Here is an 18,091-nt window from a genome sequence, read left to right as displayed (position 1 = left end):
CACTGGGCCTATCACAACTGCATATACGTTGAATTGGCACTTGGTTCAGTCCGGTACTTTATTACCCAATTTAGGGTTGACTTGTGCTCTAGAAGGGAGATAAGCATACTCGGCTTTCTTCGGTCTGCCAATCATCACGGATACCTCGCGTTCTGCACCCTCCGATCAGCATGGCTGACGCTCCATCTGCTGCGTATCAAACGAGTCCCAATCATGGGTTGTCTTCTTCACAAGATGGCCGCTCCGTCAACTCACGTCCAGACACTCGCCCCTCCACTACCTATGATCCCTTAGCTTCCGAAACGACCCAAGACCCTCAGATAGATAGCAAATCGACCACGGGAAAGCGCGCGAAACGGAAGAAGAAACATCGGAAACGTCGTAATCGTCGGCAATCTTTTATCGGTGCCGAAGATCCTCATGCCGGAGCTCCTACTACCCCGGGCCCCGAAGTGGAACACATGGCTATGATGGCGGATCAAACCAAGTCTCGAGGCGCGCTTCCGTTCTACAAGCTGGGGAGAGATTTAAGTAGCACTAGTCTGGAAAGTGAAGCTTTACTGGACCATAGGTACGTGTTGTCTTTGATGCTAGTGTCTATGCTAGTTTTATTACTGACCTAAGTCCGGAACTGCCCAGGAATCAACCCATGATGCGGCCGCGCAGAGACAGCCGACTTGCTCAATCTTTTCGACCCGGGTCCTTGTCCACTACAATCCGTACCGGTGATTTGGGCTCTCGTAATCAGCCGTCTGGTACAAGAACTCTTCCCGTGGATGATGACAGCGATGGCCCTGACCCTGTGGATGATCGGACACCGTTGATGCGTCCGTCATCCGCTCATAGAGCCAATATCTCTCGATATGGAACCGATTCAAAGTCAACTCCATTCAGTTTTCGCCAACGACGTTCATCAGTCCAAACGAACTCGTCCCGATGCTCACCTCGTCGTATCCCGAGCCCCGGGTTTCCCGAACAGGATCGCGATTACGATATCAACAATCCACCATCGATGCCAACTTCGCCGAAGCTTAGAGCCGATATGGGCTATGATGATGCGGTTGTGACGGGGGCTGATTTTGACTTCTCATTGGCCAAGTCTATTGACAATCGGATGGAATCGATGCCCCTATCACACGACATGGTGATCGATGTTGAAAGCGGTACCAATCGAATCCGAAGCTCTCCTCCTTCCGTGTCACCGCGGCATCGCCCTCCGCAAGAAGGTCTTCTTCGACGTCGAACTTTGCCTGCCGAAGAAGATGTTTGTTTTCCGACTGAGGAAGTATCTGAACTGGCCGATGAGGACGCAGCAAGAGCATCGCGTGAAACTGAGCGTCGGAGACGGCGGCGCAGAGAATGGCCCGATTTGTCAGTTTTGGAGGAATGGAGCCGTGAGGAAAAGGAGGAGCGCACGGGTGACTTTCGAGCAAAGAAGATTAGTGAGCCTGTGCTTATTGAGGGTCGTCTGCGCCCACAGTATCAGCTCTGGCGACGGGAGGAAGAGGAGGCTCCTTATCGATTCACATACTTCAACGAGGAATTCCAAAGTACGATACACGCCCAGACAATATCTGAGCTAGTACAACCCGGAAGCAGTTTCCGCGAGCTTTTTATCCCAGACCCTCCCGAATTAGAAGTTTCTTCAGAAGACGAGACGGATTCCGATCATGACCCTGAAGAAGAACCCTTTGACAATAAACATCACAACAACCATGGTTTTGATGGAAACCGGACTTCACCATTTATCAACAGCCACCATGACAATATAGACGGTTCAAAGCAACAACCTCGTATGTCCATCATCAGCGAAGCTGTATCTGAAGCACGCACGTCAGCAAATGCCTCCCCGTCTCGACGGCCGTACCAACAAACGAAGCCAAAAAAGTATGGGCCCCGGCCAACCTTCTGGCTTGACGTTCTTTGCCCTACGGATGCAGAGATGCGAGTGATTGCCAAAGCCTTCGGGGTCCACGCGCTCACGGCAGAGGATATCATGATGCAAGAGGCACGGGAGAAAGTTGAACTGTTTCGGAATTATTATTTTGTCAATTATCGGACCTTCGACCAAGACCCAAATAGTGAGAACTATCTGCAACCAGTGAATATGTACGTGGTTGTGTTCCGGGAAGGAGTCTTGTCCTTCCACTTTTCTCAGACACCTCACCCGGCGAATGTGCGCCGGCGAATCCGTCAACTAATGGACTACTTAATCCTCAGTTCTGATTGGATATCGTATGCCATAATTGATGATATTACTGATGTCTTCGGCCCGCTGATCCAGTCTATTGAGGATGAGGTCGACGAGATCGATGGCATGATCATGAAAATGCACTCCCCTGAGCCGGTAATGGGCCAAAGTAGCAAGCTAGAGGACGATGGGGTTGAAGCTTCGACTACGCTAGCTCCAGGTGAAGTGCTTCGAAGGGTGGGGGTTTGTCGGAAGAAAGTAATGGGCATGTATCGACTGCTGAGCAACAAGGCAGACGTTGTCAAAGGCTTTGCCAAGCGCTGCAACGAGCAGTGGGAAGTGGCGCCGAAGTCCGAGATTGGCCTATACCTGGGAGACATCCAAGATCACATCATGACAATGACGAGTAGCTTGACCTACTACGAGACGTATGTCACAACTCCTCTTTTCTAGAATACTTATAACTGATCAACCATCAAGGCTTCTGTCCCGAGCACATTCCAACTATTTGGCACAGATAAACATTCTCATGAATGAGCGCCAGGAACAGACTGCGGATGTATTAGGCAAGTTGACCGTGATGGGAACAATCGTTCTTCCACTTAACATTATCTGCGGCATGTGGGGGATGAACGTCAAGGTACCGGGTCAGGATGTGGATAGCTTGACGTGGTTCTGGTCGAGTAGGTTTCCCCTTATTTTCACACAACTAACAGCCCCTTGATCTGATGATAGACTGACTAACATCCTACCCTTGATCAGTTACGGCTGGTTTGATCATTTTCGCCTTTGCGTCATTTCTCATTGCCAAACGGGTGTATAAGATTGTATAGTTTGCAATGCAATAGCGCATTGCACCTTAAAAATCAGTTTATATTTGTCTAAAGGGGTTTTGGTCTTGCAATAATTGGGCCCCTGTATTGAAGCTATATGCGGTCATGTATTACTGGCTAGATCTCTGTTTAGGCCTGTATATAGATCTTTCTTTTCTTTTTTGGGAGGGGGTGGAAGGAAAAACAAATAATAATAAAAAAAACAAAAAAAACAAAAACTAAAATTGAAATTAAAATTAAACGTATATCACAAGAAAAATAGAAGAAGGATTCTTTCCCCCCTTCTTTATGAACTTGGACATGGTTGGTTTCTCTTTCGAGTTCAATCAAAGGCCGTGAAGTTTTGTTTATGTCTGTATGAAACATAACCTTTACCCAGCATGGACTGATTTGATTTGTCCGTCCCCTTCTTTTGTCTTCCATTTTCATGAGGTCATGATGACTAGGGTGGAATAAGTTGAGTAATTCTGGGACGGTTCTTTTCGTCCCGTTTCTTTTCGGTAACCGTAATTTTCCTTGGGTTGAATAACCTTTTTAGCTTTTTTGGACTTACCGGGGGAGGTTCCTTCTTCATCATTACCGCATCGATCTCCTCCTCTTCCTCCTCCTCGTCATCATCCTTACTCTCTTTTCTCATTCTCATTCTCTTTCCTCTCTACCCCCACGGTCACTTCCCTTTCTCTACTACCATCCCGACTGTATACTACCCTTCGGTCCTCCTTATCATTCGGGTGTTCCTCCGCGCCAGTGCCCACCGCTAACCCATCCTTGTGGGTGCCTTCCTGCCTGTGCGCCCCAGATCGTGCCCTCGGCCTTCCCACACTAAAGCTTTCGTTCCTTGACGTGGGCCCCTGTCATTGGCCTCGGTTTCCCCCCTCCCCTGAGTGGGTGGTCGTTAGTCTAGTCTACTATTCTTTCCTTCCATTACCGTCCTCCCGCACCCGGTTTAGTCAACCACCTAAACCTCTCTGGCTGCATTCGCTTCGGCCCTGCGAGAGCGACTGGTTTGAATCTGTGATTCCTTGCGTCTCACAGTTCGTTTGTACCTATTGGAACCGCTGTCGCCATTCCTGAGTGCTCCGTGAGCCCGAATCGATAATAGCCGATACCCACGACTCTCAGATCTCGTCCGCTGCCCAGGGCCGGTTCAAACTTCAGCGACTTTTTGACGTTGGTTGCGATCGACGGTAATTCCCGTTGGCTAAACGAGCTCGGAGCTTATGTTCTAGACGTTCCATCTCACCGTCTTCTGATCAAGTTATGTCCACGCTTGCGCCCGCAACTTTGACTTCGGTCTGCCTAGATTATTATTTGATTTCTTGAACATTGCGAATCATTCACCCTACTTGTCGCCTACAGACAACTTACGAAATCTGACTTTTCCTGTGGTATTCTCCTCGTCAGCATGTGGCCGTCGTCTATTCGTCCAACTTCCTCGCCCGTGTAACGTGTTTTTGTGTGCGACAAGAAGATCATCATTGTGTCGAATCCGTCGACCTCTCAGATCTACTCTTTTCGAGTCAAGAATCTCCTGACCTCTCTGTTTTCCCTTTTTTTTACTTTATCTATTTTTTCTTTTTTCTTTTCCTTTTTTTTTTATTATCCTTTTCCCTTCTGAATCGCCTATCGTGGTGTGATTCTCGAAATTTGTCACCCTTTCACCATAGGCTCTCCCGGACTTTTTTTTGCCTTTTTTTTGTTCTCTTTCTAGACCCGCCATTCCGGTCCCCTCTCGGATCTCCTGACTTTTCAAAGTCTTGTCATCGCAATTTGACTCGACATTGATCATGGCAGCGGAATCCGAGAGGTTGCCTTACCGCAATGGTACCTCTGGTGGATCCAGAAGGGCCAAAAAAGATGAGGCTACGACGTCTACGTCTCGGCGATCTACTAGTGAAGGTGACATGATAGAAGTGCCACGTTCAACGTTTAATTCGCAGATCCAAGCCTCCCTCGCATCCCAGATGCCTAAACTCACCCCTGCATTTCCTGGGTTGTCAGCTCCAGCTTCGTCAACAAATTCGGCTATATCCTCCCGTGAATCCTCCCCTGTTCGCTCCGCCCGCCGCCCGCACAACTCCGCCTCAACCTCTCGCGTTTCATCTCGGTCACATAAAGCCAGTGCAGGTCGCAGCCCGAGTAGATCGAGTCTTAACCAAAGGCAGGGCTCGGACACTCTTCCATCCACTACTATCGTACAACGGCCACTGTCCCAAACCAGCAAACCTCTCATCATCAACCCTCCATCTAATGTCGAACGGTCGACCGATGCTACGAGTCCGGAGAAACTTAACATGCCGTTATGGGCCACATCCCGTCGGGTGGAACAAGAACCGACCCTCCCGAATATGTCCAGCAAACGATCTTTACTGGTCGACGATTCTAAGTCCGACCGCAGCGCGCCTCGCTCCGTGAATAGGAGCATCAATGGGCCAGGTTCTGCCCTCGAGACGGTGCAGGAAATGGCCAGTGATCAGTCAACGCCATCGACAGAGACTATATTGAACCAGTCGGCGCTTGAACAGTCGCGATTGCAGAAGATCGATGAGGATAGCACGCCTAAGGCGTCTAGGCAAAATGCCGAGAGCGGCAGTGATAGCGGAGGAAATAAAAGCCTGGAACTTCGAGAAGAGAACCGCCGTCGTGGTTCGGGAGCCAAGGGCACCGATAACCTGATCCCGAAACGGTCCTCTACGTCGCTTGGAGGTGCTCGCGGTAAGCCGACAGATGGATCAGTTAGGAACATGATCGTCGAGACGGAGACAGTCAGTTCTATCCCTCAGGTCTCCCTGGGCGTGGTAACAGGTGACCGAAGCAATTCTGGTCGTGTAGATCCAGGCACTCTTCGAATGAAGCCCAGCACTGAAACCATCCGCCCGAAGAAGGAAAAGAAAAGAACGCGCAAGCCGACAGCCTTACCTAGTGGGGCTGCATCATCCAAAGCGGACATCTTCGAAGCCAAAGTAGCCAGCGCTGTAGATGAAGCCGATGTATCTGATTCTGACGAAACGTTTGTTTACGAGTCGAATCCACCGGATCCGTACCCAGTGAGACAAAATCGGTACCATTCCCGTACGCCTAGCGCGACATCTATGGCCAGCCAGGTTGACCAATTAGGCGCTCGTGGGCGTCCTGGAATGCGAGATGGGAATCATAGTGTTACAGGCAAGCGCAGCATGAAGTTCACCAATAACACGTACGCTGGCAGTGTCGATGGGGATGCAGGCGAAGAAAGTGCTCGGAGTCACTCAAGAGTCGACAGTGGCGGAACTCATACGCCCCGCCACCATCATACAGGGCGATATGGGCGCAACAATGCGTATCATTCGTTGTTCGATAGCGACTCCCCGTTTCCCCAGTCCCAGGCGTATCCAAAATCTCCTCGACACTTCATCGGAGGATTTCGGCAGCCGCGACATCCCGTCACTCGTGGAGGCCAGAATTATCGCACGATCAACAATACTAGAAAGGCGGGCGAGATATATGGTTACGATTTTGATGCGGAAGGTGCAGATGACGAACGGACTCCCCTAGTAGGCTCTCCACGTACAACTAGAAGTCGTCACGGCAATCGACGTCCCGGAAGTGCCAGTTTGCGTCAGATGGAGTACATGCAGCAGCGGCAGCGTGGCTTTTTCTCACGGTACGGCACTTGTGTTGTCATATGCATCTTACTTCTTGTTCTTATCGGAGGAGCCACGTCCTTTATTGTTGGCATTACCAAATCGCTCGTAAATGTCCAGATCCTTGCTATCCAGAATGTGCTCGCCTCAGAACAAGAGATCATGTTGGACCTCAGCGTACGCGCCACGAACCCTAACCTCTTTCCTGTCGCAATAGACGACATGGATATGAACATCTTTGCGAAGAGTCGATTCGTTGGGACAGACAAATTATGGCGAGATCAAGGATCGGACTGGAGTGACTTTCCCCGTGTCGGAGATAGCAGGAGACGAGCCCGTTTAGCTAGTCTAGCACGTTGTGCCGGAAGCAGCGGTTGCCTCCTAAACGAAACAGGCTTATCAAAACGTATGGGGTACAAGAACGGTGGTGTGGACAAAGGCACCGATCCTATCCCAACTGACCCGGCCGGTGACCCCCAGACAATGCTGTTAGGCCGTGTTTTCCGTTTTGATTCACCCCTAACCTTTGAAGCATCGCCATGGAACTATGTATCATCCACCTCTAAGGGCCAGATCCGTCTCGCTCGGCCAGGTAATAAGACGGAGGAGGGCGGTACAGAGCGGTGGGAGCGGGTACTACAACATCCATTCGAGCTGATAGTCCGTGGTGTTGTGAAGTACCAGTTACCACTGAGCTCCCGATTCCTTTCGGCATCTGTCAGCTCCAGTGTTCAAGTGGTGCCCGACAAAGGTGACAATGGCACTGGAGATGGCAACGACAAGCCTGATCCTGGAGACGACGACACAGTTACCATATCTAAAACAAGGTCACTTCGTCGCAGTCTGCCCGAGCTGCGTCAAATAGCCACCAAACGCTCAATGGTCGATTTGGTACGAGAAGCTTTGGGAATCACCGGATAGGTCATCACGGCTCGGTTGCCGTTGATTTCAATCCTCTATTATCGAACTCAGGATTTTACCGGCTCATTTCAGCCTTTGCCCTTGTTCTTTTTTGTATATCCTTCTGCTATGGTTAGATCCTCTGCTTCCGTGCCAAATCTTCGTCTTCCAACCAATACTGGGAAGATAGCCCTTGTTGCTACGGCCTTACTAATCCCTTTTGTTTCCAACACGAGAACAAGAACCCTTCTTGATCTGGAGTTACTTCAATTCTACAGGAAGGGGCTGTCAACGGATTCGTTTGACATAATGACTTTTCCTTTGTCAACTTACGGCTTCCCTTTTCCCCTATTTTATGATATCTATACTACGTTCCCCCAACGATGCGTCACGATTATCTGATATATTACCACGAAACAAACAGCAAAGCATGGAATAGCACGTTGAGAAAAAGACTTTGATTATGTATGCATCAGCACGGCGCGTTTCTGTCCATAGTTCTGGGGCTTTGTTTTGTGTTGTTCTAGGTGTTGCTCAATTAGAATTTTTGATTTGGGAATAGGAACAGGCGACCTATTCCGTTCGCCGCCAGAGTCATGTCACGGCTGGATTGAATCCATGCTTCCAATTTGTGTATGTATGTCTGTACATAATATATTATATCAGCGCACGTAAAGTGCCACTGCTGTATTTCTCAAGTCATCTGAAAGTTTTATGTATCTTGAAGATTGAGGAAGGGTCCATTTTTGGCATAAATCTTGAACATCGGTTAAAAATCATAATACTATTCAATTAAGGACAAAATATCTGATTTCAAGGCAGAATCGTTAAATCCATGATAAATATCATCACATCATATCGTCGCAAATTCTCCATATAACAACCCATCAAGAACTTCCATGAATCGTAAGGTCATCACGTCAAACCAAAACCTAAAAAGCCACCTAATTCCAAAATTTAAAATAACTAAACAAAGCAGCTAGACAAAAACTCTATTAATTCCCCTTAGCAGACTGTCGAGCCCGCCGGCGAACATATTGTCTTCGTGCTGGGGCAGAAGTCGGCCTTGTGAGTCGAAGCGATCAGGTAGGTCAATTGTCGAGTCCGAATCCGATTCTATCTCTTTTCCTGAAGTATTCGATCTCGCTTTCTTCTCAGATGCCATGCGTTGAGTCTCTGATTCCGTTCTGGATGAATAGGATTCAGAGGAAGAATGGTGCCGACGGTGCCCGTGGCGACGAACCCCGCTCGACGAACCAATCGTTGAATCGCTATCGTCAGTTTCATAACCCGGGTCCATTTGTTGACCATCTTCTGAACTGAGATCAAAAGCAACTGACTTTGACTGAGGAGACTGACTCGCAGCGCATGGTCTTCGCTTCTTCGCACGGGGGGTCCTCGTTGGAGATTGGATATTTAAACCTAAAGTCTTCGAGTTAGAATTCCCTCTGGTGCATTGGCAATCGTCCCTGAACCCACCATCATCCATATGAGCTTGGGAAATGGGAGGGGAAGAGTTCCATACAGCACTCACATTCTCATCTGCCCTCCGGGGTCGAGACACGAATGACTCGGGTCCTGGAGGAGGATAGCCATACTGCTGCGAAGGTGGAACAGCGACAGGGGGAGGAGGGTAATCGGCCGGGTTGTACGGGGCGGTGCTTCCAGCTGGTCGAGGGGCGGATCCAGGAGGTGGTGGAAAGTAATTGGTATTAGGGTAGTATTGATGCTCACTCGACTGGGGGGGCAGAGCAGTGTGCTGATACGGTTCAGGGCTATACGGTTCGCCATACGAGTCCTGGCGTGCATCCTCGTCGAATCCTGGTCGAGAGATATTAGTCCGACCACACTGTAACCCTCTCAATCTGCTATGGCCACTCACTTGGCCTTTCCCTCTCTTGCTCCGCCTTCTTCCGCTCTCTCCGCTGCGTATATTTATGAGCCGCATAACCGACGCCAGTTGCGGCCAAAGCAGCCTCGGCTAAGTCACGAGACCGGCTACGATGCTTATCTTGTCTTCTTCGCCGCCTTCTGCGATCGCTGCTATCAGACCCAGAAGGGCTACCGCTGTATCTTCCACCACGACTCCGGCTGCGGCTGCGGCTAATGCTGCGACCACGATGCCGTGACGAGCCAAATCCCGTGTCGCTGACAGCCGGGTCAGAAGCATCGGAGTAATAAGCCTGTTGACTCGTAGGCCGCCCGTAGTAGTCCGCCGTGGGAATCCTTCCGTGAACCGGATCCTGACCATACTCGATCAAACCAGCCGAGTCCCGTGTCGGGTCAGGGTAGATTTCGGAAGGCGCCCTGCTTCGAGATCTAGATCGTTCCCTGCGGCGCGAAGCTTCGCCCTCTTCTTGCTTCTCTTTGTGCTTTTCGTAAAGCCCCGTCGCAGCAGCGGTGCCCAAGCCAGCTGCTACGACAGGAAGAGCCTTTCGGAGCCTGCTATGGGATCGCGACTCACGTTTACGAGAGCGAGAGCGACTGCGTGCCTTCTCGACGAGACCAGCCACCGCAGCACCAGCCAAGCCAGCGCCTGCCATATGCTTTCTACGCTGCGACTCACTGCGCTTCTCGCCATCGGTAGTCTTTCCCGACCTGACAGAAGATGAACGGTGGTGTCGTGACCTACTTCGATGGCGAGAACGGCTTCGTCGCTCATCTTTAGATTTGTTTCGAGCAAGGGCCACGGCGCCAGCAATAGCGGCAGCACCCAGGCCAAGTTCTGCCAAAGTTCTTGCCCGGGAATGAGAATGAGAGTGACTGCGACTGCGACTGCGACGGGAGTGGCTGTGACTATGATGATGATGACGGTGATGGGAGCGAGAGCTTCGATCATCGTCAAATGAGTGCGAGCGATGTCGGCTTTTGCTGCGATAGTAATCTCTGGCTCGGGATGCCGCGTTCACTGCTACAGCACCCAGGGCACCAGCACCAATATCCCGTCCGAGGCGACCCACCCCACTCGAAACATCTTCGCCTTCTTTTTTTCGGCGATTGCGGAGTAACTCTGCAGCACCAATTCCGACCAAAGCACCCTCGGCAAGATGACGTCGATGATGCGGGTGGTCATCATACTCACGGGTCTCTTTGCGGATGTAGACCATGCTATCATCGCTGCTATAGTCGCGGTCATCCCGGTCATCCCGACGGCGGGTAGTCTGGGACACTGAGTCGCTAGGGCTAAGTTCACGGTGAAACCGACGGTCATTGTCATATTCGCGAACACGGCGATGATAATAATACCCAGGCTCTCGGTCCACTTCTGAGCGGTGGACAACCTCATAGTCGGACTCTCGCGGGTTGACGTAGACAGGACCTCGAGCTTCAACCATAAGTACTGGTTGCCTCTCAAGAATGACAACGGGGGTAGGATAATAGCGATGGAGAAGTTCAGGCTCCTTGTACTCACGTTCGTAATAATCCCTCTCGGAACGGTAGTCATAGCTGCGGGAGTCATAGTCGACATCACGCTCATAACGTTGGAGCATGACGGGTTCCTCCCGGTCTGTAGACCGTCGAATCACCAACTCTCGGTCGCCAGTAAAGGGATCTTCGCGTCGGTAAAGAACGTCTCGCTCTCGCTCTCGCTCTTCTTCGGGAGAGATGACGTAACGTTTGATCGTGACGGGAGAACGTGGTTCATCCCAGTCGCGTTCTCGCTCACGCTCTCTGTATATGTATGACATGAGGATAATTGATGATGAATAAAATGAAAGGATAAGGATTGTCTGGTAATGAATAGAACAGAAGGTAGAATGGTAAATTCAGCTGTTGGAATGTGAAGCGGGATGAGGGGCTGCGAAAGTGGGGAGGGTACAGAGGCTGGAACCGTGTACGAAGGGAGGAACGGTAAAGAGGATTGGTTAGAGGTTGACGGACGGGAAGGATGATGACAAAACGCCGATCGAAGCAGCAGAAGATTCGACACAGTTCAGGAGCCCTTGAGTGGAGGGGGAATACTGGATTAGCGACCAAGAGGGGCAAATCAGATCCCGCACACGCCGACCAGACTACTGATCACTAGTAGCAACATGCAGGGGCTTGGACAACTGGCAAAACCAGAGGATAGTTATTTTTAGGATCTGCAACACATCATACGATCAACCAAAGTGGGCATATAGAAAGGATGTAGATGAAGCCTGATGAACATCGACGACGACGATGGGATGAAGAGAGGGTGAGAAGGGTAAGCGAAGGTGTATAGGAAGAGGAAGAGAAAGACAAAGAACAACGGGGAGAAGAGGGGCGATCAACCCACGTGGAAACACCTCTCTCGTGATGTAATGAAAAGTCGAGTCACGAGTTAGTAATTCCTATTCAGCAACCAACGCAGTATATCAAATCAATATCAAAACAACTACAAACGAATATTCGAGTCCACGGTAAACCTATCAGTTTAGGGAAATGTGGATCATCTTCCGATGAAAAAACCACGGTACGGGTAATTTCTATCTATCTTATACTTGTTATCTTATTTTACCCCGACCGAGTCCTGGTTCGACATAACGATGACCTCATCGTTGATATGACACAAATTGAGGCTGAGCGCCCGATTTGCCCGACTCGGCCGTCCAGACTGAAGCCCCAAAATCCCGGCTAGTACTGAGTAGAAAGTAGTGAGGCTCTGTCTTCCACCATCTTTCGAGGTAATCAATGGAATGGTCCATCCATTCGTTGAATGGGGTTCCAACGGGAAACTCGTGGGGATAGGGTTTCCGAGGATTACGGGTTCCTTTATTTTTTGCTCACCGCCCATGGTTCGGAAAAGTGGGAGAAGTACTGTACCTGAGTCGGTACGTAGTTGAGGATGAGCATAGATGGGTACTATACATGTAAATACTAAATAGTCAACAAATAGTCCTAATACTTGCCCAAGATAGTTCTTGCGATCGTCAACTGTGACTATCGCGCTGGACCTATCTCATGTTAGTATCTGGGGCACGGGGTACGGGGCTCTTCTAGAAACCTTCCATTTTCGAAACACTTGCATTGGATCTGATTCATCATATTTTCAACGTCATCATCGTTGCGACCACAACAAAACCAAAGAGACTCCTGAACCACCGACAACCCTACCAGAAGAACAATGAACGACTTTTGTCCATAACAGCCGAGTTTCTGAACCGAAAGATAGGTATTTGATAAATTAGGCTAGTCTTGTGTTTTAAGTGTTATCTCTTTGGGAACCTCGTTATTTGCCACGCGGGCAGTAGTGCGACGCAACACGAAGCGCTACGAGGCAACTAAGAGGAGGACTGAGCTCATGCACCTTACATGCAGGGTGAAACACACATCCAATTTGCCTCCCTTCGTTTGGTTTTCCAGCCGAACCACGCACCGTCGTGAAATAAATTAAAAAAAAATAAATTAAAATTGAAGAATGTTTTAAGTAGATCGCTTAGGTGAGCGAGTCATTTTAAGGATCTTCGTTCAGGCTTCTAGAAAACCCTGTCCCACGATCATCTACCCACACCTGGAAATTGGATCTCATGTCAAAGCGTCGTTCGTACCGGCTAAGAGGTGCATCCAGGCGGTGGCGACTCTTTCTCTGTTCTCGTAGAGAGGAACAGATGTCGCTACCGAAGGGAATGTATCTTCCTAGTGTGGAATGTTATTGATTTTTTTATTTCCTTCTATTTCATTTTATTTCGTTTTGTTTTAATTCAATTTATTTTTTGTGATTCTTTCTTTCTCTTTCTTCAGCTTGGACTGAATTTTTCAAATGCTGCCCTCATTAATGTGATAGCAAATACCAATGTAGTAAATGTAGTCATAGTAGGGTGCTCTAAGTGTAGTTCGTTCTCGGCTTGCCTGTCCATGGGAGAGTCGGTCGGAAACAATTTCCATGGGGTTTTGCCGAAGTGGTTGCCGGATGAAGGGGCTGGGTGCATATCTGTCTGGGATGTTTATGCATCCAGAGTATGGACTGGACATCGCCGTGACGTCCGTGAGACAAGGGATGATAGGATGGTTCGTCCATTTGCCGACTAACCATGCAGAATGATGAGACATGTCACTACTACTACTACTTAGTAGTACGGAATACACGGAAATAATCCGAACAAATCCTGGGTCACGCTTGCATCTGTCCATTGCATGGCTACTAGGGGGGGCAAAAAAAAAAAAAAAAAAGGAAAAAAAGGAAAAAAAGAAAAAGAAAAAGAAAAGAAAAAGAGATGGAAAAGAGACGAGTTCCCCTCAGAAAAAACAATAATAAATAAAATAATTGAAGAACCCATACCAATAAAAGGAAAAGAAAAAGAGCGCCGCAAATCTAATGGCTGTGGGGAAATATCGATTTTCTGAGATGGTAAGGATTTCTTTTATTTTCTTTCTGCCCTTTTTTTTTTTTTTTTCTTTATCTTTCTTTAATCTGCACCTACTGGTATTCTCTCCCTCCCCCCACACACACGTCCTTGGGAACGAATCTCCACTCGGCGATCAGCCCCCAGCGGATCCTAAAATCCATTTCAGCCATTGTCAAATAGTCTTCCACGTTGACCATGTTCCTTGCTCCCTTTTTTCGCGTGGCATACCGTTCCACATGGCACAGAATCTGCCAAGTGAAAACTTTAAACCGATTGAGGCGCTAGCCACATGGCTTTTGGTTTTTCTAGAAGGCCTGGGCTTGCATGCCCCTGCCCAGTAGAAGGACAAGGATTCCGTTCCTGATTCGATATGTAGCCATACTGCCAGCCAACTAGGAAGGTAGTCTATGTTCCAATTTGTTGCAGGGTTAACTCTAATGGTCATTGCACATTCCTTCTACCGACAGCGCGTGGAACGGAGGTGTTCATCTCGATTCGGTGTAGCTCATCTACCAATTCAGCTCGCAGATCTCTGGACAAGGGCGTTTTCTCTCCAGTTTAAAGGCGACCGGAATTCTCGAGTTCTCGGAAAGGTGTACTCATCTCTCTCTATCTCTCTCTCTCCATTCAACCATTCAAGACTGTGGACACCATCATAGATTGTGGATTATAAGATCTCTTTTCCAAACCCCAGACCGTAACAACCTCCACTTGAAGTCTGATCGTGTGGAGTTGGCTAGACAAGTTCCTCTTGTCTCCCCATCGGTACTATGACTTCATCAAGTCGTTCCACTGGGAAGAGACTGCCCATTAGCTGTCAAGCATGCCGGACAAGGAAGATCCGCTGTTCCCGAGACGGCCGTCCGTGCCAGACCTGTGTCCGACGAGGACTAGGAGCGGAAGACTGTGTCTACTTGGGCCAGCCTCGGTTATCCTCCGAGAATACAGTGACGGCGGATGCGACTTTGCAAAAGGAGCTGCTGGCGCGCATCCGCAATCTTGAAGATACGCTGCACAAGCAGGCCGCCAGTTCATACATGAGCGATTCCCTTTCACCACAAATGTCGCCTAGTGTAGCTGGGAGCTTCTCGGAACCAGACAGTTCTATCGGCATCAGCCAACCTGACATCAGGAGCTCGTTCCTAGGCAACTTTGGCACCCTCCAGACGTTTTCTTCGGGCTATGTCCGTTATCTTCCGCTGGCATCTCAGTGGGGTTCAGTGACAGGAAGTGCAGTGCATGACGTCGATGCCGACATTCCAGAGGAAGGCGATGATTTACAGATTCCCTTTGCCAGAAACAACATTTCCAGAGAGGAATTACTGGCGGTGCTTCCTCCGGGCCGATATTGCGACGCACTAAAAGATGTCTACTTCCGAGTATTCTCTCCTGTAGGTCCTGCCCTATCTCATTCTCCCCCCTCGGAACTTATCTGTAAACGGAACTCTAACTAACTCGAATCAGATGTTCCATATTCTGCATGATTTGACGTTCGAAGCTGAGTACCAGCGATTCTGTCATGATCCAAGCAGTGTAAGCACGGCATGGATTGCCCTCTTATTTATTATTTTGGGAATTGCCGTCACCGCCCTCGATGACGATGATCCACTGCTTTCCGACTTGGGTCGTGAAAAGACGGTCAGCCGCAATATCAAAGTCCTATCAACGCGCTATCGCTCGGCAGCGCTGCGATGCTTGGCAGCCGATGGCGTGTTTTCTCGCCACTCCATCAACTCTCTCCAGTGCCTCGTCCTCGTGAACTACGCAAGGATCCACCGTGGACTACCTACGTGGACCCTGTTGGGCTTTACGCATCATGTAGCAATCTCAATGGGGTGTCATGTTGACCCCGAACGATTTGGCCTGGGCCCCATCGAGCGCGAGGAACGTAGGCGTGCCTGGACTGGTCTCATGATCCTCTATATCAACCAGAACAACACCTTTGGCGGTCCCGATCAGAGAATACATTCTCAGGATGTAAAGTTCCCGTTGGAGATCAACGACGTGGACTTGCTCACAGGAGGAACATCAGAGCCCGCAATGCAGCCCACTCAAACGACCTACCTCTTGCTGGAATATCAGCTATCCAAGATCTCTTCGATGATCTGCGAAACCCTCTTCACGTTCGCACCAAGATTCAGCATCTCGCAGATCGAGACGGAGATCCTAGCAATCCATGAAACCTGCGACAAGCGGTATCAACTCGATGCCAGCGGCGAAACACTTCCAAGCCACCATCTGGCCAACTTAAACACCTTGTACGGCCACCTCCACCAGCTGTTCCTTCTCTCCCTCCGTCCTAATCTATGCCGCTACTTGCAAGGCGAGGTTACACCCGAGACATGCTCTGCGAGAGCTAAGTGCGCCGCATCTGCCAAGGCAACCCTGGCAATCTACCAGTCTCTACACGACCTGCCCCAGTATTCCACGTACAAATGGTACAACAGTGGGTTGGGAAGCTTCCACGCTTTCCACGCAGTCGTTGTTCTCTGTGCTATTCTCATGCACCCGGACAGCCAGTTCGAATTCACCGAGACCCACGATCTCCTCTGGCGATCATTGGATGCCTTCGCGGCACTGTCGAACCGCAGTAATTTCTGCAGTAAGGCCGTGCCGGTTATACGCCAGCTTCTGTAAGTTAGACCCACCCCCTCCCAAACTCCCAGCTTAAGACAGTATCAAACTAACAAAAGACATGCAGGGACTTCGTCAATGCCCGAAACCAACAACAACAAACCTTAGTACCAATGGACAACACCGTCCCGACCTCAGCTGCACCATCCTTCATCCAACCCTACCCCACTCCACCGGTGGAATACATCCCAGAGCCACTCTTTGCTCAACTCCGTCCCCAGAACTGGGTGAGTCCAGGATCGGTCCAATGGGACGGATGGAACTTCCTCGCGCAGGAGCAGCGCCTCCGCCAGTCAGGATTGGGATAAATTGGCGGCTGGAGCCGCATTATCCGTACTCGATCTCATGGCTTACTACAAGGCCATGCTATTCCCGGCTAAGAGAGAACAGAGTCCAGCTCTGGTCGTGGAATATCCGCCGTTCGATCTAGAATCGACCCCGTCTAGCTTATAGGAAGAAAGCTAAAGCGAGGTGGCGGGAGCCCGTCGGAGTTGATCCGATGTCAGGACCCTCCTCGTATACGAAACCGAGCATGATATCATACAATCATGCTTGTTTGCTTGGGAGGAGGAGTCAAGTCACTTCGGGGTGACTGCAATCAGATTCTCTGGTGCGGAGATTTACCCCGCGTCCAGAAATCAGGACCTTCATGGTCTACACACTTTTACAGTTGGCTATATTCGCCGCAATTGTGATATCTCGAGAAAATGATCTGGATCATTCTCTCACACGCTCTTTAACACTTTTTCCTTGTCTTCTATATGGAAATGTTACATGATATGTCTCTATTTTCTTTTGTCACATAGAATATACCATTGAAATTTGATTATATCAAAGTATCCTCAGTAACTGGTGACAAAATTATTGCATTGGAAGATGGCGTCAAGCAACTTCCACTCGCTCAGATGTAGGCTTTCCAGCGTCATCTCCATCATCCCCATCCTTACCATTCTCCCCAGGTGCAACAACCTTATCACCAAACGAGGCAGCAATTTCTTCGAGCGTCTTCTGCTTGGTCTCCCTATAAATCACTCATCAGTAAATATCCAAAAGCAATAACGAATAATGAAAAGAGGATAAAAAGCGTACGGAAAGTAGAAGTAAGCCACAACTAGGAAGAAAGCCGAACAAGCCACGAAAACATAATAATAATTCTCCCCGATATTAGCGAACGCACTTGGGCCAGCTTCGGTGACTGCACAATTCAATACAAATCAGCATCTATACTCAATAAGCCATTTACAGATATAGGTTAACGAACTTGCGACATTGACGATAAAGTGCGAGGCAGCTGCTAGACCCATTACTTTGCTTCGGAGGGATATAGGGAGGACTTCGGCGCCGTAAAGCCAGGTTGTGCTGTTTAGCATTCCGTCTGTAGGAGTTTTTCATTGTTATTAGCTTTTCTTTTTTTGTTGCTTCGGATGTCTGTTATTTTGTATGGTGGTTTTCACTTACAGTAGGCTACGACGAAGAGGTAGATTCCTAGGACGGCGAAGCCCTTTCCGACTTGGTTGTCTGTATTCTGGAATTCTCGTTGCATGACTGCGGCGTATATTTCGATGACTATTATCCCTGCTAGACCTGAGAGGAGCATCC

The 18,091-nt window shown here is 49.3% G+C and overlaps 5 protein-coding genes across 5 annotated transcripts; 3 read left to right on the top strand and 2 right to left on the bottom strand.

Moving 5' to 3' along the window:
• Positions 1 to 170: 170 nt before the first annotated feature.
• Positions 171 to 3,024, top strand: AO090011000894 (uncharacterized protein; the record flags this gene model as incomplete). Its single annotated transcript, XM_001826409.1, has 4 exons — positions 171 to 571; positions 640 to 2,619; positions 2,672 to 2,874; positions 2,954 to 3,024. The coding sequence occupies 4 exons, from the start codon at positions 171 to 173 to the stop codon at positions 3,022 to 3,024; spliced, it is 2,655 nt and encodes an 884-aa protein (XP_001826461.1).
• Positions 3,025 to 4,811: 1,787 nt separating this feature from the next.
• Positions 4,812 to 7,568, top strand: AO090011000893 (putative phospholipid metabolism enzyme regulator; the record flags this gene model as incomplete). The annotated part of the gene is made up of 1 exon (XM_001826408.3): positions 4,812 to 7,568. The coding sequence occupies one exon, from the start codon at positions 4,812 to 4,814 to the stop codon at positions 7,566 to 7,568; it is 2,757 nt and encodes a 918-aa protein (XP_001826460.1).
• A 1,415-nt stretch (positions 7,569 to 8,983) lies between these two features.
• Positions 8,984 to 11,236, bottom strand: AO090011000892 (DUF3824 domain-containing protein; the record flags this gene model as incomplete). The annotated part of the gene is made up of 3 exons (XM_023233152.1): positions 8,984 to 9,016; positions 9,082 to 9,368; positions 9,430 to 11,236. The coding sequence occupies 3 exons, from the start codon at positions 11,234 to 11,236 to the stop codon at positions 8,984 to 8,986; spliced, it is 2,127 nt and encodes a 708-aa protein (XP_023093685.1).
• A 3,392-nt stretch (positions 11,237 to 14,628) lies between these two features.
• AO090011000890 (Zn(II)2Cys6 transcription factor) lies at positions 14,629 to 16,800 on the top strand (the record flags this gene model as incomplete). Its single annotated transcript, XM_001826406.1, has 3 exons — positions 14,629 to 15,249; positions 15,323 to 16,491; positions 16,560 to 16,800. The coding sequence occupies 3 exons, from the start codon at positions 14,629 to 14,631 to the stop codon at positions 16,798 to 16,800; spliced, it is 2,031 nt and encodes a 676-aa protein (XP_001826458.1).
• A 574-nt stretch (positions 16,801 to 17,374) lies between these two features.
• Positions 17,375 to 18,089, bottom strand: hxt8 (putative MFS monosaccharide transporter (Hxt8); the record flags this gene model as incomplete). The annotated part of the gene is made up of 4 exons (XM_001826405.3): positions 17,375 to 17,513; positions 17,582 to 17,687; positions 17,754 to 17,867; positions 17,951 to 18,089. The coding sequence occupies 4 exons, from the start codon at positions 18,087 to 18,089 to the stop codon at positions 17,375 to 17,377; spliced, it is 498 nt and encodes a 165-aa protein (XP_001826457.3).
• Between the last annotated feature and the right edge of the window lie 2 nt (positions 18,090 to 18,091).

This window comes from Aspergillus oryzae, chromosome 7 (genome assembly GCF_000184455.2).
Source record: "Aspergillus oryzae RIB40 DNA, chromosome 7".
NCBI lineage: Eukaryota > Fungi > Ascomycota > Eurotiomycetes > Eurotiales > Aspergillaceae > Aspergillus > Aspergillus oryzae.
This window is presented reverse-complemented; position numbering and strand designations above follow the sequence as displayed.